We start from the raw sequence: 24,168 nt of genomic DNA, 5'->3' as shown, positions 1-24,168 counted from the left end.
TTGGCTCTGTTCCACCCATTCCTTTGACCTGCAAGCATCAGCACAGTGAAGGAGCAGGACTAAGCCCAGAATGGAGGGTGGCAGCATCAAGCCACGGGCCACAGGGCTGACAAGGGGAGAAACCTTAAATTATAGCTCGGAGTCATTTGAGGGATAGTTCAAGGATGTGGTTTTCTCACTGGCAAACAAAAATATAAGCTGATAGGGAATACAGGTAAAATTAACCTAGGAAAAACAGCCTTATAGCCAATTTTGTCACCTGTATTATTGATGTGTTACATGAGGATGATGGTAGACCATTTTCTGTGGGCTGGAAGCTATATCTGCAGTAACTGCATGCCACTGTACACAATTTTTAAAGTGTCAGTAATGCCTTAAAAAGTCAGTAAACAAGAAAATGCATCCTGAAGTCAGAACTGTATCCTCATGAAAGCAAATACTGGAAGCAGAATTTAATAAAAGAAGAAAAAAGCTGAAAGAGGAAGTGAACAACTCTCTCATGTTACTGCCTGAAGACCCAATATTTAATCACAAGGAACAAGAAGCTCTAGAAGGGACAAGTAAATGTGGATTAAACCATCCCTTCTCCATGCAGAGAATGAGAAGATGTGCAAGGGCGACTGCTCCAGGTGTCTCCAACAGCCACATCAGGCAGTAGGTGGAGAAGTTGCGACCTCTGGATAGAGGTACAGTCTAGCACTGGATTTCCCATCTGCCTCAGTACTGCAACATTTAGGCAATAAAGGGGAAACCTACTGTTTAGCAGTCTGCAACTGTACTTTCTTGTTTCAGATCTTTCTGTTACAGCTGCTCTAAGTTATTCTGTCAAATATATCAATACTGTGCTTATACTTGCCCAGTACCGAATCTGATCTGTACTTTTCTTCAAAGGACCTGCAAAGGGAGAAAATGCTCCTACAGTAGTCAGTAATTAAAACATAATCACAGAATCATAGAATATCCTGCATTGGCAGGGACCCACAAGGATCATCGAGACCAACTCCTACCTCCAAACATGGCAACCTAAGAGTTAAACCATGCGCCTAAGAGCTCGAACAGGCTCAGTGCCATGTCCACGTCCCTGGGCAGCCTGTCCCAGTGCCCAACCACCCCTGGGTGCAGAACCTTTCCCTAACACCCAGCCTGACCGTCCCCTGTCCCAGCTCCAACTGTTCCCTTAGGTCCCGTCACCAGAGAGAAGAGACCAGAGCCTGTCCCTCCACTCCCTTCGTGAGGAAGCTGTAGGTTTCCTTCCCTCAGCCTCCTTTTCTCTGGCTGAACAAATTAAGGGACCTCAGCTGCTCTTCATATGTTTTGTCCTCTAGTCCTTTTACCATCTTTGTTGCCCTCCTTTGGACACTCTTTAATATTTTTATATCTTATATCGTGGAGCCCCAAACTGCACACAGTGCTCACGGTGAAACTGCAGCAGTGCTGAGTATAGTGGGACTATTGCTTCTTTTGACCAGTTAGCTACACCACTTACAATGCACCCCAGGACCCTTTTGGCCCTCAGGGCTCACCATCGACTCACACTGAGCTTGCTATCAACCCAAACGCCAGATCCCTCTCCGGCCACTTGTCCCCCAGTCTGTATGTACATTCAGGACAGCATTGCTCTAGGTGCAGAATCCGGCACTTGCTCTTGTCAAATTTCTTACATTTGGTGATTGCCCAGTGCTCCAACCTATCAAGATCTCTCTGTAGGGCCCCTCTACCCTTAAGGGAATTGACAACTCCTACCAAGTTAGTACCGTCCAAAAACTTACTTAGTGTGTGCTCAGCTCCTCTGTCCAGGTCACTGATAAAAACATTGAAGGGAACTGACCCTAAAAAGGAGCCCTGGGGAACCCTACCAGCGACTGGCTGCCAGCCTGGTGCAACCCCATTTACTATAACCCTTTGAGCCTGACCCGCCAGCCAACTGTTCACCCATCGTACTGTGTACAAGTCCAGCTGCACGCTGCATGTTTTGTCCAGAAGGGCCCAACCCGGTCTTTCTTTTTAAGCTGATGGGTACTGGGCACATTGTTTTCTCATAAGAAACAGAATTAAATGTAACGTTGCTAAAAAGCCCTATGAAGCACCTACAAACCATGCCACATTTCAGACACCTTGGTGGTGTGCATGTCTCTTTCCAAACCACAGCTGAAAGGGGCAGAAGCACTCCTGCAGAACACTGCTCTGCAAAAGATGACGTGTGAATGGAAAATTCACTGCTGTGGGAGAAACTCTGACCATCACTGTCACTCTTCTGCCCTCGAGGCACTCTGTCCAGCCCAGAGCCAGGAAAACCTGTGCTCCTCAGGGGCACGGAGATGGAGCGCTGCACGAGACATGCTCCACAGGCTGCCCTCGCGCAGCGGGACGCAGACATCTGAGCACCGTCTGCACACAGCACAGCACACCTTCTGAAACACTTGGGAGTCAGTGCTGGCCTCACACAGGTGACAGCCCAGTGTTTCCCTTCAGCTATCTGTGAGGTTTGGCCATTTCTAGCATCACTCTCCCTTAAACACCAATGAAACCCAGCCGTCCCTCACAGCACCACCTGTAACTTGGTCAGCTCTCTCATCGCTACCTGTCCTGCCGTGCAGCTTCTCACATCACGACTGTCAGACTTCCACCTCCTGTCCTGTCAGCTTCACCTCAGCCAGGGCCTCATCATCAGCCCAGCCACCAACGAAATAAGGCACCAGAACAATCCACCATGTTCAGAGCCTGATGTAGCCGCAGTAACGAAGGAAGAAGACATTATATGCTCCGTACACAACTTGGGAAACACAACCGCTGATGTCTCACAATGGCCCAGGCCAAGCCTGAGTGCAGCAACCCAGCCAATCCAAAATTCAGCTTGGAACCAGATCCTCCCTAATACTGCTTCCAGACCAGAGCCTGCAGGAAAGTGTTAGGTCAAAAGTATGTAATATGGGTAACAATTCATCTGTAAGTACCTACACAGGAAGGAAATAAAATTTGAGGATGCTCTTTCTATCCAGCTGACAAGGGCATAACTAAATCAATAGCTTTGGAATTAAATTGCAGAAATTCTCACCGGTAATGACGTAGAATTTCCTAACAAGGAGGTCTACTGTTCGTTGCAAAATCTCGTGACTTTAAATCTCAAGAATTATAATTTGTACCAGTCAAGAAACTATCACGTTAACACCAAAGCTTTAGTTGTACAATTTGATCACTGTGGCCATTTCCTGATCTTAAAAATCTAATGTCATCTGGGCTGCCTTGCACCACAGGCTCTATCCTCAGCTGCACCCCGAAGAGTCAGGACAAGTCCCGAAAGAGACAGGTCACCAGGGAGCTCGGCAGGAGCTCTGAGAACCCCTCGATGCTGCGGATCTCAGGGTGAAGGCCCTGCAGCACCCAAACCCAGGTGGCAGCGCTGCAGGGGCACAGGGGATCTTGTCCCTGCAGGGCTGGTTTGCCACCGCCGCGTTGCTGCTGCCAGGAGGATGGCACTGATGCCACAGGGGCACCTGAGTGAAACCGACGCCCCAGTTCGTTGGTACCTGCCAGGGCCAGAGGAGTGCCCGGACCTGTGAGCTGTCACTGCCCTGAGCTGCTTGTCTTCGCTAGGAGCTGCTCCCAAGGACCTCATGCAGTAGACCCCAGCCTTGATTTTGACTCTTGCAGCATCGCAATTGATCTCATTTCAAGATGAAGGCTTCACATTTACAGAGTGGAAAAAAAAAAAAAGGATTCTAAATCATATTTACTGCAGTATATCTTAGCTACTTGGTACTTCTCACCTAAAATCCTGAAGGCACGTCCCAGAATATCGGAGCACCTGGTAGCCACTTGCAGCTAGCTGGTCAGTGGATAACAGGCACCTACAGAGTACATGTATTTGGAGGTAGGAAGAGAAGGGGTGCCACAGAGGTTAATTAAAATCAGCTCCTGAGTTTTAAAGTTTCTAAGGCTAGTATAAAAGATGGGTCAAAAGCAGCATTTACCATATCTAGATTCTACTGAGCTCTGTTTCTAGGCTTCCATTAGATCTCCATAATGATGATACTACCCTTAACAATACAGATGACAGACATGGTGTTTGAAGTGCTTTAAATACATCTTCCAGTCCCACTTTGTTATCATCCTGAGGGTCACAAAGTGTCACAGCACTCCTCTGCATAAAAGCCACATTCTGAAAACCATAAATAAGCTCTTCCAGTTCCGTGAAATGTTATGATACCAGCATTGTCCCAAAATTTGCTGCAGGGCTTTAGGCCAGCTTCCCCTCTGCCTGCTAGACCAACAGTGAGATCCTCAAGCTCTGACCATGCTTCCTGCACCATGCCCCGTCCTCGTGCCCCCAGGGTTCTGCAGAGCAGGAGCTGTGGCTGTCATGGACCTTCATAAGGCCATGAGACCCTGCACCAAGCAATTCACGGCACTGATGCTCAACTTGTAGGGGCTTCTGTTCCTGGATGTAAGGTCTTCACACCAAGTGTTGGACAGGAAAAGAAACTAAAACTCCCTCAAGTGCCCAACGGATTGCTACAGATTGAAGCAAGTACAAAGCTTGGGTGGCTGGATCACTGAATTCACCCAAGGCAATTTGTCTCAGTAACTGCAGTATCATCTCTTCCGGCTGTTCTTTACACAAAGGGATGCAAACAAACATCTTTTGCTGAATATCAAACTTTAACCCCTCCTGCAGAGAAAACATGTGAAAAGACAAACGGGAGTTGGTGAAGCACACAAGTCCTAAAATGCCATCCGTGCAGAGACCCTCCCTGACCTGGCCTTGAGCTCTCTGAGCACCTTGCAACTGTGTCTTGACTGTGGAACCAGGCCAGCCCTGGGCATTTGTAGGACTGGAGAAGGAATCTCAGTGAGCTTGCTGTGCCCAAGCTCACATGATGACCAGGAACAGGCAAAGAGACATTTGTGGTAGCTGCACAGGCTTCCAAGTACAAGACTGGAGCTGTGTGGTCACACTGCCCAATTTTCCTGTGATGCTAAACATAATCCAGTGTTCATGGGGAGTGCTCCAGAGCAGGCTGGAGACAGCACTGCTCCCCAGGCGGTTCTGTTGTGTCCCAGCAAGGAAGGATGGGGCTGGGTTACAAACTGAGCCTTTCTGTCCGCCTCAGCTGGCATCTCACCACTGGCACTGGGTTATCTGGCAGCCCGTGCATCTACGGGATGCTGCTGCCACTCATGTGATGACAGTCCCACGCTTGGACTGTCTGAGACCATACGTGGAGCAAGGGACCTGGTCTCCAATGCACAGCCACACTCATGCATTGCTGTGCCCAAGCTTATTCAGCTCTGACAGCTCCGTGTGACTTGCTGATCAAGTTGTCCCCTAGTGGTATTTCTGCACTATGCCCCACTGGACCTGGCAGTCACCCATGGGAATAGCCCTCAGATTGCCCTCAGAATGCCCTCAGACAGAGGCAGGTTCGGAGCTGAGCAGCAGGTGAGCACACCCCACTGGTTCGGCAAGCTCTCCGTAACAGTCCGGCTCAAATGCGTGGACAGACACTGAACGTGGAGGTGGAGGGAGTGCTGTATCATGTACAGGAGTGGAGAGACTGCAGAAGAGAGCAGCAGGGACGTGGGGCTGTGTGAAAGCAGGGAGCCCAGGGAGGGAGGGCACGGGTATGATGCTTGCTCCAAGGAGCAGCGAGAGCTGGGCAGACGTGGAAAGCGGGTCTGTGTCCTGCATCAATACAGGTACTCTTGGTAAAGCAGGTAAGTGCTTGCTTGATTGGAAACCTGGCAAAAAACAAACAAACAAACAAACAAAAACCACAAAGATTTGCAACATTTTGGAAAGAAGCAGGAGCAAAACAAGCCCTGCACTAGGTTGGTACGACATCTTCTCGCCAGCAGCATACAGGATCAGCTGCTTCAGGAGATACACATATCACAGGAAGCAACAATCTTGGGAAACTTCTTGCATAACATGCCCTGCCTGGGGACTTCTCCCCATATTAAACAGACAAACAAAAGCTCATGCCCTGGAGCAAGGACTTAAGGCCATTTCTCTCTCTCTTTTTTTTTTTAAACACAATTCACATTATAGGCAATATCTTTGGTATTCATTAAATTATCTCCTCCTTACTTACTAAATGGCTGAGTCAGGGACTGTGTGTGCCTCCACCACTTTCACAGAACCCACTGTAACCAGACGCCAAATGAGTATGAACTGGCACAGTCATAGCACTCCTCGGTCAGGGAACAGGTAGCATGGATTTGCTGAAACCATGTGTGAGGTGCGGTTGCTGTATCGGCTATAACAACCACTGTTTACAAGGATGGCCCTAGTGAAGTATGTATGAATACTTTATGAATCATACTACTACAGGGACAGTGCCTAATCTGTGGTCATGGTAGGCAGAAAGACAGAGGTTGCTAGAAGAACCTTCTATGTATGCATAGAAGAGTGACTGAGTTCAGGATATTATACGCCTAGAAATATCATCTCTCAGCATTTCATCATGAAAACATTTCATCTCATACCTGTGCTCAGCACAGGTCTATCACCTGTGTACGTGAAAGGTAGGGCTGGTCTCTCTGGGCTGAGAAATGCAGCAGTAAATCCACCTGCTCACCACCCTCCTTCAGGGTGCTGAGCAAAGGTGCTGCCTCACTGCTGCCCCTTGCTCCATCCACACGACTCCCTGAGGCAACAGCTGCGGGCAAACTCCGCGTCAGAAAGCTGCACAACATCTCCTGCAGGGATCCAGGAATAAGCTCTGCCCAAATGCTCTGCTGGTTTGACTGGGACCTGGCCTCCCCCGGGTGCTGGAGGCAGAGGGGGATGGGGTGGGCTAGGGAGAGCTGGCTCCCCCTGCCTGGGATGCAGCCGGTGGGGCAGTGTCACACGGATGGGCAAACCCAGCTTGGAAGGAACCAGCATGACTGCCAGAAGCCGTGCAAGATCCTCACCATCCTCTGCAGCATGAAGTGCAGCTTCCTTTGAGGATCACCCAGCTGTGTCTCGCTTAACCAGCTCCTTCCCTCTGCAGGGACTTTGCTGACTCTGGTCCCTCCCGTTCCTGGGCTCCTTGTCCAGACCACCCCAAGAGACCTGAAGTGCTTCGCTATCTAAATGAAGCGTGAGCAGTGTTGGCAGGTGGGGCCACGACAGAAGATCCCAATGCTGTTTCCAGATTAAAGCCCCAAGCAGCAGGAAGCACGAGGCTGAGTGGCTGGGAAATAAGGGGGTGACAAAGCTGCCACAAGCCCCTCTCCGCCAGGAGGGTGCTGCTCCCCTGGGGCATCAGCAGACACACCAGCATCCCCGCCCCAGGCGGCAGCACCAGAGACCGCGTCCGTCCTGCGGGGGCTTCCGAGACGCGGCCCCTGCAGCCCTGCTCAGAGCCCCTGCAGCAGCGCCAGGCTGCGAATGCCTGAGCCAGACCCAGGTCCCACACAGCCTCACGCCCACCGTCCAACCCGCTCCAAGTCCGCTCCCTCAGCCTTGGCAGACAAAGGAAAATACAGAGCTTGCAGACGTTCGGAGGGCAAACACACAAACAAAAATGGAAATAGGGCACAATTTATCCCATTTTGTCCTAACACGACAGCTGCAAGTCTGATCCGGCAAAAAAATGGATGCCATTTTGAGCCCTGAAGTTTCACTCCACATTACACAGACTGATGTGAGCAGTACATGGACAGACACATATGTCACATATTTAGGGAAGGGGAGAGACAGGGAAGGAGAGAGACAGCGACCATATTCTGACTGGAACACAAACACACCCACTGGCACACGGAGCCCCTTCGAGACACGGACAGAACAAAGGCAATTCAGGAATCCTGACAGAAAATCACACCCAAGATTTAAGTCCAAATCACAACGATCTCCAGGCACATGGAAGTCTAGGAAAGGTGCAGCTCTACCAGAGGAGCTGGCAGCCACTCATTTAAGCTTTCCCTCCTGCATCCTGCACCCTACATGCGGGGAAGGGATGGCAACCTGCGCCGCTATGCCTCTGCTGACAGCAGCTGTATTTCAGAGACCCCCAGCCTCTGCCGTGCCTTCAGCCTTGAAATGCAGGCGAGAGGACCCCCAGCCTGAGGGGGACCTGCCCCCCATTGCAGGGGCTGAAGCCCATTCCTGGGTGAATATGAGCACATTCATTAACAGTCCTCGAGGGACTCTTTTTTTTGTAGCAAAAAGATCAGTTTCTTGAAACAGGAGCCACAGAAACAACCGGGTGCAACGTGCCGGTTGCCAGCACTCAGGTATTGCAGGGCTGTGCAGGTGAAGCGTGCCCTGGGCACCAGCAGGGGCTTGCTGGCAGCACAGGGTCCGAGGCAGAGCTTCCACCAGCCTGCCCTTGTGCTGGGGCTGAGCCCCAACACAGCCAGGGCCCCCAGGAGGACCCCAGCTGTACACACTCAAAGAACAGTGAAAAACTTCAAGCACTAAAAAAAAAAAAAATAAAAAAATCCGTGGAGGACACCGGCCCTACCCCACGGGGCTTACACTTGTACCTGGAACGGCAGATGCACTTCATACACCCAGTAAATCGGCAGAAGTGAAAACTCTTACAAATTCAAAGCTACAAATACCAGCATCTGTACCAGAAAAACACCCCAGAATGTTCAAGAGATGCACATTTACCATGAATGGCATTTTCTGTACAATGCACGTACCCAGAAATAGACTGCACTCACACTGCCTAGCTGTCAGAGAAGGAGAAAAGAGATTCCCTTAGGAGACCCTGATGCACAGGGGCTCGAGGGCTGCTCCATGCAGCCAGGGAATCAGGGTCCAGAGCACTAACCGAGGTGACGAGACGGAGCTCTCCCCCAACCCCAGGACCAAGTGAAAGAAGCAGCCCTTACCTTTGGCCCCTCGCAACACAAACCCGAATCCCTCATGCTCCCTCTTCTGCAGCACGGCCGTCTTCTCCTCAATGATGTAGTCACTGGGCAGGAAAGAGCACAAGAGAATGATGCTAGGGTTAGATTTCAGCACCATGCTGCCAGGCGGAGGTGGCCTTTGTGCCTGTGACAAGGAGACCTCTTCTCATCGACTGTTTCATCTCAGCAAGGAGCTGGGAACACTCTGCTTCCCTCCCTCCCTTGCCCAAAGTCAGAACAAAAAGATGAAAGCTACTTTCCCTCAATATGTAGGTGGAGGGAAGCCCCGGCTGCCTGGATCACCCTTCTGCCCACCGGTCCCCTTCTCAGTCACCTGCATACGCATGCAGGGAGCTTACTGATCCCACTTTGGGCTTCCCTTTAAATGATGCCCTTAACATGTAACTGAAGAGTGGAGCGCCTGAGCAGAGGAGGTGCGGGGGGAGGCAGCCATCCATCCATCAGGGAAGATGCTCTGAGACTTTCCAGTTGCCTCTTGTATGAAAAAATTAGATGCCTGACAAAAGGAAAGGTGCCTCTTTGGTAAGTTTCCTGGGAGAGAGAACAGCAGAGTTTATATCCTCATCCCGATGCTCTGATCTTCTCTTAAAATCCCCCCCCTCGTTGCTAAGTAACCGTCTGTCATTAGAAGAGGGGGGATGCATTTCATTGTCCTATTTTAACAAAGCCGCTCTTCCCTGCCCTCAACAGCAGCTAGACGAGAAGAACGGAAAAAAATCCGGTGCTGGAGAGAGAGGAATGGACGCGTGGCTCTGAGCAGCCCCTGGGTGCTGGCGGCCCTTCCAACCAAAATCATCCACAGGCTCCAGGAGAGGCGGGGGGCACAGGGAGAGGGCTTCTCTCCGCAAACGGGAGCTGAAATGCAGCCCTGCAAATCCCTCCCAGCAGAGCCGCATGTCTGACATCAGAGTGGAATTAATCAGGGACCTCGGTCCTGCTCAGCAGCACGGCAGGACGCGTTACGCACCGCGCCACAGCCCGGGCGGGCAGAGGGGGACGGGCGGCGTGTGGCGGCCCCCTGACCGCACGCGTGGGTGCTGGACCCCCGACCCGCAGGGAGGACACGGAGCGGGCACACTGCGGCACGCGGGCCCGGCAGCCCCACGGCCGCCCCCCTGCCCCGTGTGTGCCGCAGGGAAGCGGCTGCACCACGCTGGGACCGCGCGTCCACGGCAGGGGTGTGGGAGCCGCGCTTTGGGGTGAAAGAGGGGCTGCGGGTGCTGCTGCACGGGCCTGGCTGGCGGCCCCATTCTGTGCACGCTCCCAGCAGCCAGCGACGCCCCCAGACTGGGCGCACCTCTGCACCCTGTCCATCTGCAGCCCCGCCTGACAGCGATGCCTCTGTGGGCATCGCCATCCGTTTTTTGGTAGAGTTTTATGACTCTGCCGTTAACATCACAACAGTATCTGGCTCTCCTATCGAGACAGGTGGGCAGAGTCCTTTGTTTTCCAAGACCAAGGGAAAGCGATCACAGAAGTCAATACATGCCAGGGCCACAGGTACCAAGGCACTCTAGGAGACTCAGGAGAGATGCTGTCCAACAAAATTAACACAGAACTCAAGCCTAAACTCCTTGGATTTCCCTGTTATTTCACTGTGTGCTCTAATTTTGGACATCCTTTGGCATTACACATTTTTTAAAAAAAGGGGGGGTATCTATAAACCCATCACTTCATGCAACGAAGTACCTAGGTGTGGACAAAATTCAACAAAACTATGTGAACTGCTTTAAAGGAGGTGGCTGCTGTCACACAGTCATCCATTTATGTCACATTTTCAACACATTGCCTGTCTTTCAAAAGCAGAGCTGGTTATGCGTATGCTCCTTGACACGTGTAAAACTCTCCCTTCTACGACAAAATCCTCTCTTCCAAGTCTAGCATGTCCTACTTGAAACAGATTCATACCTGCAATGCCCAGAAGAGGCCATTACGGGAGAACGATTCTCCTGTCCACCTAAGAGCAGCCAGACAACCTCAAACCATGATTCCTGTATCAAGCCTTTACCTTCTCCTTGAGCCGTAGCTTACTGTCTAGGAACAGAACTAGACATAAGACATTTCACATCCAGGGGAATATCCTCCCTTTTCCAATGGACACGTCAAGCCCTCGTAGATGCCCTGCGTGAGATCTTAACCCTATACCATGAGAAATTCTGCCACCTCTACTAGCATGCGTTTGTGCAGGTGTATGTGCAGGAGGAGAGAGAGGGAAAGGCAAACAAACGTTCTGTACAAAATTGTGGTTTTTATTTTACCTAGTGGTGGGCCAAGAGCTCAACTAGTCCTGCTGTGATTGCTTTATCAATGAAAAAGGAATCCATGATAAAATTCTGTACCTCTAATTCTTCCATAGGACCTCTGTGGTTGTTTTATCCAGATGATAAACTGAAGAAATTCTTGACAAAACCACTTGTATCCTGTATAAGTACAGTTTATGCAGCCTCTAACAATCCTCATCTACCAAGACTTCCTCTAATAATGTACACCTTTAAATAAGTTCAGCCCGCTGCTGTTTTACCAAAAGTTACTTTGCAAAAATATTTCATTCTTTCCACCACCTCTGAATTAAACCTCCACCTGCAAATAAACTGGCAAGAAGCAAAATCTAAACTTGTCAGAAACAATAGGAAAACTCCCCAACATGACTCTTTCTGTCTCTGGACGCTCCAACAGTAAGTATGTAGAGCCACCTGTGGGTTTTTTGGAAATGTTGGACATTTATTTGTTTTAGCTCACTCCCCTCCGTCTTCCACAGAGGGATTTACAAAGTTTGATTTGCAAGGGGGATCTTGCAAGAGCACTTCCAGTTTAAGTCCCTCTGGAACCTGCAAACTCTTTGCCTATTGCCATTTACCTCTACAAATACCAAAAAAAGCCTCGGGTTCATAACCGACTACAGTAAAATCCAGTGGACACCTTCACTTTTTGATATAACCACACTAAATAGTTCCATAGATAGATCTATGTAAAAAGTGAAATAAAAACCCACTAAATTTTTGTGAACTAGAATCATGGGGGAGTAAAAAGTCACCTGAGATGCCACTGATTGACACTGCTAGAGCTCCGAGAGCTGGAAAAAGAAGCAAAAACCAGCCTGGGGAAGGAGGTGAAGCAGTGCAATCAAAGATCTGTGATCATGTCATACCAAAAAAGTAATCTGAATTACTCATTTCTTTATTTTTGTCTAAATAAAAATAGGAACTTTAAAAAAAATGTAGTGAGGAGTTATTTGAATTTTAAAATATTTGAGAAAGATTAAGCAAAATAGTGATTTAATACTCTTGGGACATAAATGTTAATCGAGTTATGATACCTGACGGAAAACAGCACCTCAAGTTCACTGCCAGATTACTGTGCCCGACATGTAACTGGTAAATGAGTAAACAGATGAGCTAGTGTAACGACACAGAGGCATCAGAGCACGGCCCTTCAGAGCTGCTGCTTGAGACAACACAAAGCCTGATGGATTGTCTCGCTCCTGCAATGCCAGGGTTGGGTATCAGACCTCCTTCGGCTGGTTTACCTTTTACTGAAACCAAATTACAGACAGTTAATGCACTTGACCAGGGCTAATTATTTTAGTAAATTTGTGACTGTTTAGAGAGACAAACCTAATAGATCAAATGAACAATTACAAAAAAATAGCAAGGTTATGACTGGACTAAATAGCTACAATTAACTCCAGTCATCCTGGTAACACTTGGATGGCAAAGATGAGCTCTGACTTAAGTAGAAAAAACAGCAATTGGAGGAATTCAATTTTTTTTTTCCATTATCTGGGCCGGCTGAAGTTCTCTGAAAGAGCCTGGGGAGCTGGTGGAAAACATCTGAGAGCTATGATGGATTGTTCTGAGAACTTGCATGGGATGCACGACACTCCAGAAGATCTGAAAAAGGCATCGCGCATCTTTAAAAACAGGCAATAGAAAGATCAAAGGAAGTATAAATTGAGGTAACTCATCTTTAATTCCCAGGAAAACTCTCTAACAAACAACACAACAGTTTAATAAAACATCTAGAAGAAAAGAAGGTGATAAATCCCAGGTGGCATGGATTTGAAAGAACAAATTGTGCTAAACTGACCTAATTTCTGTTTGAACATACTAGGTCTCATGAACATGGGAAAGGCAGTTCTGTGATATATATCTTGATGCCAGTTAAACACTTTGAATGCTCTCACAAGACATTCTCACAAAAAGCAAGGGGAACATAAACTGCTGCATGGTGAGTAAATAGCTGGTTTGACATTTTTCACTGTTGAACTGGATGGAAATATAAAGTGGGATTTAAAAGTGGGTCTGTCTTGGGACAATCTCAGTGTCTTCACCAATGACTAGGATGTAACAGAGAGTAAACTTAAACTTGCAGAGGATCCTAACTCAGAAGACAGCAAAATGTTGGAAGAGGGGATTTGGATTCATGTGGTACCATCACTGGAGAAATGGTCTGAAAAATACTGGAGGAGAAAGGAAAGTTCAAGGCACTAGGCAGGAACTATGAAAAGAAAGGCAGAGGCTGCAGAAGGACTGGCTGGACAGCCAGCAGGGAAAGCCAGAAATACCACTTTGGACTCAGAAGCATCAGCTGCAGTGTCACACTGGACAGACTGGAGAAAAATAAGCAAGAGTGCTGTCTAAGATCTGACATAATCCTTCTGCCCTGCTCCATGCAGCAGTAGCCTTGGGAGTCACTGAGTTAAATGTGGGCGTATATAAAACAAGCACCTACAGTCAGCAGGTTGCTCCAGGCTCCTTTTAGACTCAATGGAGATCTGTTCGGTGAAGTCAATGGAGCTGTGATTCATCCCATGCTGAAATGACCGCCTACATTTTGTCAAATGAATGGCACCCCTGGCTTCACTGACTGCACACATCTGCATCGACTCTCAGGGAAAGCCAGGGCGATGAGCTCAGACACCTACATGGTAGACACCTACAATGAAGTGATGTGAATCACATTCCTAAAGTTAGATAAAGAGTACCACTCAGCTGTCCGGTTGCCAGCACCACACTTCCAGAAAGATGTGGGTCAGCAGGAGAGAGTCCTGAGGAAGACATCTGGAAGATAAAGGGCCCAGCAAACATAGCCTGAGGAAAGACCTGGTTTGATGTACTGACTCGATTACTCCCAGGAGAAAATGCTTAAAAGGTGCCACACCACTTTTCAGCAGTAATGAAGCATGCTGAAGCACAGGAACAGAGGTGGTGGTGGAAGGTCACTTACAGGGAGCTTTTAGATAAATCCTCCTCAGGAATAATTTAAGGTCAGCTGAGCCTGACGTAGGTGGAAGATGAACCACATTAGGCCTCTCCCAGTAAAAACCTCACTTACATACCATGGTGTTGCAGACCCACAGCCAGGCAGTGACAGAGCAGTGTAATTCTGCTCAGGTACCTTGTGCAGAATATGTCTGATGCAACAGAAGGATGATTTATAGCAATGATGAGTAACTGGGCCACTGACCAGTCTCCAGCCACAGCAGTCCAGGTCTTTGTGGACAAACTTTCTTCTCTGCCCCAGAAAATTAAAACCAGCGCACAGAGCAGCTCTTTCCAGCTGCATTTCAGAAATTGCCTCTGACTAGAGCTGGCCTTGCTCTATAACTGGGACTGTCTGGGAGTTGGCCCAGTTCAAATCTATCCCATGGAGCAAGCTAGCAATGAAACAGCATGGATGTCTACGGCACACAGGCCTCCTTCCTCACCCATCTCACTTCCCGGGGCTGGTGAAGCTTTAGAGAAAGCGATCACCATTAGACTTGCACACCAAACACTTAAGCTTCTAGCAGAAATCAACAGGGTACAGGCATGTGCCCTAGAGGCCTGGGATGGACTGGGCATATCACTATTGAGCAGTTTGTGAGGTACAGCATCCCTGGCAGCAAGGAGGCCGTGGAGATCTACCCAGGCCCAAGCACTCTGCAGAGGCAGGTGTCACAGTGGCAGGTGCTCTGCTGTGACACGGGCAATAGCCAAAGAGTAACACAGCTGTACTGGCTCTGTTTGAATACAAGAGAAAAAGAATGACCACAGCAGGTCAGACTAAGCATCTCATCTGAAACATTTACTGCCAGCAGAAGCCTGGGGAAGAGTAAAGGAGCAGGTGTCCTAAGTGTACTTCTGTTCCAGAAGAGCCTCCCAGCCCCTGAGACTGGCAGCCAGGGGACCTGAGCAGTAATATCAGAGTGGAACTGGGAAAAGCCCTATCCTGAATGGAAAAATAATCCACTTAAAACTCCATGAAAATGGATCATGACATCTCTGGAAATGCAGGTGACAGTGGTGCTTCTGTAATGAAAGCAACGGACACCAGCAAATGGAGAGGGGGCCAGAAAGGAGCCTATTTATGCTTGTAACTGATCCTAAGGCACTGATTATCATCAGTAACATTTTCTGTTTAATTCAGTCAGGAGGTAGCTCATTAAAGGCACTGATTATGAACTACGTCAAAAGCAAACTGACACATGAAAAGCAACTCTTCCCCCAGAAGAAACCACCTTCCAGCCACACACACACACACACACACAATTTGAAAGTGCAGCAAAATCGCAGGAAGGATGTGTTGTTTGAGATCACATTCCCTCCTGCATTGGTCAAATGCATTTCAGTCATCAGTTAAAAACCCCAAACCACAGCTGTTCAGTCCTAAATGAAATGTGGGCTTTGAGAACCAGAGAAATTCTGAAGATTAGATATTGCAGAAAGTGAGGAAGACAGTTAGTAAAAAGTATCACCTTCTCAATTCAAGTATGGACAGTTTTCACAGGGTATTTTCAGTACTGGAAGCATTTTATTTAAACACACCAAACTAGTAACTTCTAGGAAGTTAACCAAAACATTAAAATAAAGCAGCTCATTAAGGGAATGAGAAGTCCAGGATACATTTCACCTGGACTTCAAACCAACAGAGATAATGAGAAAGCTGTTAAGACCTTGCTGAAAAGCAGTCGAGTCAAGGAAAAGAAGCCATCGCAGAGACACAGAAAAGGTAAGCCTGTGGAATAATCAGGCTGATATTAATGCTGGTAGAAAGAAGCTATTTGTCCCAAATTTTTCTCCTCACTTGCCAGAAAAGGCATTGCAGCTGGAGAGGTGCTGCTCCAGCTCCTTCTCACTGGGCGTGCTCTCCACCAGATGTGCTGAACCCGACACTCCAACAGTGACCACGGGACACGGACCAGCGAGTGTGGCCCCAGGCTGCAGAGAGACGAGATTCATCATCCACTGCCTTCCAGCATCACTTCTTCGGCAAGCGGTGGAAAATGGTGTCGACTAAAAAAGGAGGCAAAGGCAGGCTCTCATGCATGCTTAACGCTGCTAAATTACACCTGTGGGAATTCTGCTCCACAGAAACAGCATTGTTCAAAGCTGACATCGGAGCCACTCGGTTGTGCAGATGCACAGAGATACAGACAAGGTAACATGCAACAGCATCTCAAGTCTTAAGATGTATCGCTAGCTCATGAAACCTATGCTGCATATATTTAAAGGGGAAAATTGTCACAAACAGGGATGTTACAGTTAGTGGTATCACTGGCTTCAGTTGCTGCAGGTACTGAGAAAAAATAGACGACATCTAAAATCTCCCTTTGCCTGAATGAAAGGAGATTAAAAAACATTATGTCTGTGTTTGTCCAATATGTATTTATGGAAGAACAATGCGTATTTCTATAAATAATAAAAACAAGTCCTAGAAAATCCAAATTCTACAATGTGGATTTATCCTATCCTCAGCAAAGGAGACAGATGGAGACTGTTTAAGGACACCGTGCTGGAGACACAGTGCAAATACATTTTACAGATTGACAAAGAACAGAAAGAAGCTGGCATGGCTAAACAGCAGGGAAATGGAGGTTATAAAAGACAAGAAAACGTCCTTCTTAAAGCTGAAACCATGGCCAAGTGAGGAACACGGAAAGAATTGTAACTCTGTCAGGCTAAATGTAAAAACAGTTATGACAGACCAAACATAAATCTGTGGAACAATTTGCAAAAGGCATCAAAACTAATACTAAAATCAGTTTTCACACACATATGAAGCAGGAAGCCTACCAGAGAATCTTTGGGGTGGGATAGTCACAGTGCCAAAGCTCCATGCAGGGTACAAGGCCGTAACAGACACCTGAACAAAACCTGACCTTCGTGCTGTGGGGAGGTTTTCCCTTCAGAAGCACAGGGATTCGCAGACAGATCCAAGGCTGAAGCGCCTCTACAAGAGGCCATGGAAAAAAAAAAAGGGTCACGGACTGCCAGGACTAGACTGCAGACAGCCAAGGTCCTGGAGCACCCTGTGGCTGGAAGAGCGGCGCTCGCCGTGGTGTGTGAGCTCCAGCGGGGCTGGGCTGGCGGGCGTGTGGTGCTGGTGGGCGCACGGCACTGCTTTTTGCAAGACGGCAGCAGAGGAGACAGCTCCAGGCCTGTGATGGCAACACTGGGCACGACTCTAGCACTGGGATACAGCAGACAGCCAGCACACACAGGGGTACATCCCAGCATCACAGCTGGGAACGTTAACACAGCATTTTAAGAGAACACTTTGCCTCCTAATCTTACCGTAGTTCCCTGAAGTCATACATATGGATGCAGAGAAAGGAGGTCGCTCCCAGCCTCTGTGATTCAGGGATTCTCTGGGATTTGTAGATAGCGGGGATGAACCAAACTTATGGGGGTACAGCCAGCCCCCTCAGGAAGCTGTCATGGACCCCCAAAATAACCAGTGTAGAACAGCTTGTGTCTGCACCATTCGAGTACCCCCCTTTGAGCCCAGTGCTTAGGGACGTGCATTGCATGAGCACAGCACAAGGACAGGCAAAGGGGCCTGCCAGGATTGTGCTGGTGGATTGTGCAGAGAGGAGGCAGCTGAACTCAGCAGTCTCATCAAGAGCACCTTTAGGAAGCGCTAGCTTGAATCAAATTGCCCCAGCACCACAAGCAGGTTTTGTTCCAGACATGCAATGGGCCAACACTGCAACAGAGCAAGGGGTAAACTGACATGCAGCCAGAGAGAATGGCCAAAGACAAGGGCCTGGGAAAAAAAGCATAGATGCAAGTTATTTGACAAGAGAAACTTAACTGAAGTCAACTTACAAAACCATTTGACGAAGTCCTTCACTAAGATCTCTTGAGGAAGCCATGAAGCCATGTGATAAAAAGGAAGGTTCTTACATGTTCAATTTATTAGAAGGTAGAAAATTATACGATTTCACACCAGATGAAAGGTCAGCAGTGGAGTCTTGCAGGGAATTGGTGCCAGGACTTAAGCTGTTCAGCATACCCCTAGACCACTTATGAGAGGGGAATGAAAGGCAACCAGGTTTTCTGATAATGCTGAACTATTCAGAGTATTAAAGATGAAGAAAACTGTGAAGAACTGTAGAAAGATCTTCTATCACTGGGGTTAAAAATCTAAGATGAAATGTAATGTTGAGAAAAACTGAGGCACGAGGAAAAAAATTCTCTCCTCATACATAAGATCCCAGGCTCTGAGATGACCATTACTAACCAGAATTAAGAACTCTGGGATATGGTAGACAGCTCAAGAAAAATGTCACCATAATGTCCTACAGCGGCCAGGAACTATTAGCAAAGAAAAGTGAATTAGATAGAGAACCATTATATCACTAGCACAGCCGAAGTGCCCCCACACCTTAAATACTTGTAGTTGCTCTGTTCTTCCCACTTTGGAAAAGAATACAATCAAACTCAAAAAAAAAGAAAAAAAAATTTCATAGATTTTTGAAAGTATGGAAAGCTTTTTTTGCACAAGGAATGGTGCAGCTTAGTACTGCATAACCTGGAAAAAACACAGTTCAGGGGAAATAGTTCTACCAAATCCTGAGTGCTGTGGAGGCTAACTTTATGATCACTCTTAGGGAGCTCTGCGAAAACCCTTCCCAGCTCACAAACCACACACTTGCACTGAAAAGACACTTGGCTGCCATATGTACATACGATGCTACTCTGAGTGTTTTCTTTTAGGAAACCCATTTTGCATTTGGGAAGAAATATGGCTCTAAGGAGTCAAAACCATCACACCTAAGCCACTTCTGAAATCTTGCTGGTAGAAACTGCAGGAGCAGCAGGTTTGCACAGAAGACCCATGCAAACTCCTCAGACAGCTGGAGTCGCTCACTGCACTCTCTGGTTGCTTTGATAATGCACACGGAATCGTGCAGTTTCTGAATCAACACCTCAGACAGCACTGAAGACTGGCTGTCCGTGGCCTGGTGAGGAACATGTCAGTGACAGGACTGGCTGGCCTGCTTTGTGCTCTGGCAGCTCAGATGTTTTAAGTGATTCACATTGATAGCTCTGTTCCTGCAGACCCTAACTGGAGAAAAACAAAGCAAAACAAAAACAAAACAAAGCAAAACCCCTTCACACATAAAACAAAAGGTAAAACCTCAAAAAGACCCAAGTATTTGATCGTACCTGATAGAAAGTCAGAGCTTCAGCTGCTGAAGAAATGGTTAGAGCACTGGCAGCCCATTCAAAAGCTCTCATCAGCTACTGTCTGGTTTTGGTCATTGCTGCATCATCATTGTAAAAATTAAATCAAGAAAACTCATTGCAAGCCCTTCCTGGAGTAGATAATTTGGGCTTCATTTAACCTCTCCTAATAACTCGACTCTATCCACACATACTCAGAACTTCCACATGTGTGAGTTGAGTTGCCAAATATTCTGATGGAGATCACTTGTGTGACGGAGTAGAAGGGACAATGGCTGTTAAGTTTGCACAGTCTCCTGGCTTCCTCTTGTCTGGCAAAAACAAACTATACTTTGGACAGATCTTTTAGAACCTTTATGAATCAACTACGACACAATCCTCATCTCAAATCTTTCTTGCTTTATCCTAGCAAATCCTAGCAAGGCTGGATTAAACAATTTGCACTTTCTTCATCTGGGGTATGTAGTGGCTACAGTTTGTCTTCCCACTGGGGCAAAAGGAGGAGGAGCAGTGTGTGCGGCGTGTGGTAACCTTGTCACCATCCTCCTGCTATTGGAGTGCAGGCAGCTTGCTGAGAAGTCATCTGTTCGGTGGCATTATCAGCACACAGGACTTCTATCTCCTGCAGCATCTGCGCCATGGGCAGTGCAGGTCAGCAGCACAGCCCTTGCTGTTGACTGGTTCTCCTGTTCAGGACTATCAGCACAGGCCATGCCTTTAACCCCTGATTTATTGCATCTCTTGGTGTTTTCTCAGACATTTCCACTGATACTTTAGTCATGCCACCCTTGGTATTTCTCTTATGGCATAAAGCTGCATCATGGGAGGTTCGGACTGGGTGTTAGGAAAAGGTTCTTCACCAAGAGGGTGGCAGGCACTGGGACAGGCTCCCCAGGGCAGTGGTCATGGCACCGAGCCTGCTGGAGTTTGGGAAGTGTTTGGATGATGCTCTCAGACACATGGTCTAATTTTTGTGTGGTCCTGTGTGGAGTCAAGAGCTGGACCTGATGATCCTTGTGGTTCCCTTCCAACTCAGGATTTTCTAGGCTTCTATGATTCTTGCAGTTTCCACACCAGGACTCACCCAGTATCTGGGAGCCCTGTCCTCCTGTGCAGCAACTCTGGCATGTGTCACAGGATGCTGCTGGTTATGTCGACCAGCTCCCTCTGTGGAGTTGGTCATGCTCATTTTGATGAAAAAGAAGTGATGGAGAACAGCAACTAATCTGAGGTCACTAGATGTCAGGCTTTCTTGATACACACTTGCCTAATGAGCTGATCATGTTCAGGCAGTGCTTCAGCATTGTAATACTGGAAGCTGCTGCACGCTGTAGATAGTCTCCAGCCTTGCTCTCTACGTTATTTAATGGTAATGGTTATGTGACCCAAGATATGGGCACTGTTTCTTCAAATCACACCTCTTTTCATTAAAGATAAATCCATATCCTTGTAGCTGCAATCCTTTAAGATATCATCCTCATGAAGCTCAAAGGTAGAGTCCGAAATCACTGAGATAATTTGTCTTACCGCCTTTTGAAAGACATTAGATTCGCAGGATACTTGAAACAGTACGAAAAGTATCTCATGACCCCTAAGTGGAGCAACGAATGCAATGGGAAAATGCTTTTGCTGGAACGATGCATTGATTTCCAATTTGCTGAGCAGTTCAATACCTTGCAGCCTGGGGAAGGAGTACCTGGTTTTCACACATTTACTGGGTATTCGAGTCTCCCACTCTTACTGAAATATCAGTGCACAAGCACATGACCTCAGAGTGCCTTGTTTTGAGGACTGTGAGCACACAAAAAACTCATCAACTGATGCAGTAGCTTGCTTGAGGGTCATATGTTTGAACTGATTTTCAACAGCCTTCGTCAGTGGAGATGGTACTTAGTAAGGGGCATTGTAAAAAATGTTTGAGTAACCTTCTCAACTTGGGTCCTTTAGTATTGTTTCAGTTTTTCTTTGCTGTTTTACAGACAGAGCATTTTATTGTACAGGCTGTATTCCTGCAACTTGAGATTTGGCCAATTTAGTCCTAATTTTCTAAGAGCTCAATAGCAATTATTTGATTTCTCCAAGAGTACAGATGTCGTGTGCAGCATCTTACATTACAGCTGCTTCCTTGCTGTTCTGGCAGTTCACAGGGATGACTTCTCTTGCAAGCAGACTCTTGTCATCAGCTGGTTCAGGAGATGAGTCAGAGGAGACCTTTAAAATTTCTTGGTGAAACCATGAATGGCTGTGACCACCTCGAAGTGGCTTTTTAGTGTCAGACTATAAAATCTCCACATCTCAGCTCTAGTCATCAGTGTATGTCCCTGGACAGCACTCCCATCATCATCATCAGCTTCCAGCCCTGAAGTAGGGCTTATTGCCTGACTGCGCACATTGATCCCTTCCACGACATCTGCAACAAGAACCTGCTTAATAGATGAGGGAAAGGCCATGGATGTTGTTTATCTGGGTTTAGTAAAGCATTTGACACCATTTCCCACAGTGTTCTCCTGGATAAAGTGGCTGCTTGGGGCTTGGACAGGTATGTGGTTTGCTGGGCGGAGAACTGGCTGCCTGGCCAGGTCCAAAGAGCCACAGTGAATGGAGCTCGATACAGCTGGTGGCGGTCACCAGCGGCGCTCCCCAGGACTCGGTCTTGGGGCCTGTATTAACATTTTTATCAACAACCCTGTTGAAAGGATTGAATGCGCCCTCAGAAAGTTCATGGATGACACCAAGTTAGGTGGGAGTGTTGATCTGCTTGAGGGTAGGAAGGCTCTGAAGAGGGGGCTGGATGGGCTCAATGGGTCACATCCAGTTGTGTGACATTCAACAAGGCTGAGTGTGAGGTCTTGCACTTGGGTCACAACAACTCCATGTACTGACACAGGTTTGGGGGAGAGTGGCTGGAAAGCTGCTGGCAGAAAAGGAACCTGGGTCTGCTGGCTGACAGCCGGCTGAACAGAAGCCAGCCGTGTGCCCAGGTGGCCAGTAAGGCTACTGCTGTCCTGGCCTGCATCAGAACTGTCATGGGCAGCAGGAATAGGGGAGTGATCGTCCCTCTGTACCCTGCACCTCGAGCACTGTGTTCAGTTTTGTGCACCTCACTACAAGATAGACATTGAATTGCTTGAGTGTGTGCAGAGAAAAGCAACGAAGCTGGTGAAAGGACTGGGAAACAAGACATGACGAGCAGCTGAGGGAACTGGGGCTGCTTAGTCTGGAGGAAAGGAGGCTGAGGGAAGACTTCGTCACGATCTACAACTGCCTGAAAGGAGGCTGCAGCGAGGATGGTGTTGGTCTCTTTTCTCAGGTGACAAGTGATAGGATGCAAGGAAATGGTCTCGAGTTGCACCAGAGTAGGTTTAGACTGGGTATTAGGAAGATTTTTTTTCCACAGAGGGCAGGGGTCAAGCATTGGGATGGGCTGCCCAGGAAAGTGGTGGAGTTGCCATCACAGGAGACATGTGGACGTGGCACTAAGGGGCATGGTTCAGTGATGGGACTTGGTAGGTCAGGTTGATGGTTGGACATGATGATCTTGAAGGTCTTTTCCAACCTAGTTGACTCTGATTCTAAGAAATGCCTTTAGCATGTAGGTATGTCCAGATTAGGAGTATTCTGCCATTGCAGCTGCTCCAGACTCAGCACAAGCAGTGTAGTCACTATTGATTAACACATCCTTTATGGACTTAACTAAGAGTTTCTATCTCTTTAATGAATGACTTATCACTTGTAGAATGAGAAAAGTCACGAATGATGTTTTTTGGTTTGACACCTTCAGTTGTCCAGCCGAACTGCTCTCTGACGAATCAGTCCAGGTAGGAGGACTGTGATGGTCCCTCCACAAAGAACAGCATGACTGTGCATCACTCCAGCCAGGGCTGCATGCAGAGCCATGGTTAAACCTTCAGCTCCCACTGCTGGGCTGTGAGGGACTGCCGACACCACATACAATCTCAGCTCAGCTTCCTGGCTCATTTTAAGGGACTGCATCATGCAAAGATCATTTCACAAATTTACTAATGAGATGAAAATAACTTAGCTTACAATACTGAATGGGTCCACTTCTCAAAACCACTTTGCAGTGTTCTGTGATAAGAGAAGACCACATGGACAATCTTTCTGTGTGATCACCACACAGTAGCCTCTACCACTCTATTTTCTTCCTGGATCTATGTTTCCATGTTCTACTCACAATATCCAATAATTTGCACAATTCTCATTCTGAAGCAGCGGCTGTTTCCCGTGAGTCGACACGTTTGCTTTGTAATAATTATCATTAACTTTTTACTGTAATTAAGAATAACTTGAAGTTAACTTACTCTGGTGCTCTCAATATATTTTGTTATCTCTGTTTAAAACATGAACGCCCAGAAACAAAACCTCTTTTTTGTACCTTATATACTGATAATTTCACATTCAGTGGTTATAGAGGGTTTCTGCCCAGAAAAGACGTAACGTGAAAAACAGTTAATTCACTGCTGCCTCCCAAGTTTATCAGCTACTTATACTGACATTAGGGACAGATACATATTTCACTGACAGCTCAAATTGTTAACTAAACTCCGTTTGCACAATCCTAATGTTGCTAATATTCAACACAAGTACTCCTTTGCTGAGTCCAGTTAGAGGTGGAAAGTATCTTCTCAAACTTACAAACTGAGCAATTTAGATCTGAATCATCAAGAGTCTGTCCCTGTCTGGTATGAGCCACTCTTCCGTACATTACTGAATTTTTGTAAATCAATCACCTCCTCTTTCCTCCCCATCCTCCCTTACTTACTGCCACATACTCATAAAATGGACTGCAGACAAAAAACAAATCTCTCCTTTAGGAACCTGTTCCAGAAAT

General features: G+C 47.5%; 1 protein-coding gene across 1 annotated transcript in view; it reads right to left on the bottom strand.

Moving 5' to 3' along the window:
- The window catches only part of SHANK3 (SH3 and multiple ankyrin repeat domains 3), a 385,179-nt gene that overhangs the window by 77,472 nt on the left and 283,539 nt on the right, over nt 1–24,168 (bottom strand). The window contains exon 18 of the mRNA XM_040544765.1: nt 8,827–8,909. Coding sequence (XP_040400699.1) covers nt 8,827–8,909 — 83 coding nt within the window. The remainder of the gene's footprint in view (nt 1–8,826; nt 8,910–24,168) is intronic.

This window comes from Cygnus olor, chromosome 1 (assembly GCF_009769625.2).
Source record: "Cygnus olor isolate bCygOlo1 chromosome 1, bCygOlo1.pri.v2, whole genome shotgun sequence".
NCBI lineage: Eukaryota > Metazoa > Chordata > Aves > Anseriformes > Anatidae > Cygnus > Cygnus olor.
This window is presented reverse-complemented; position numbering and strand designations above follow the sequence as displayed.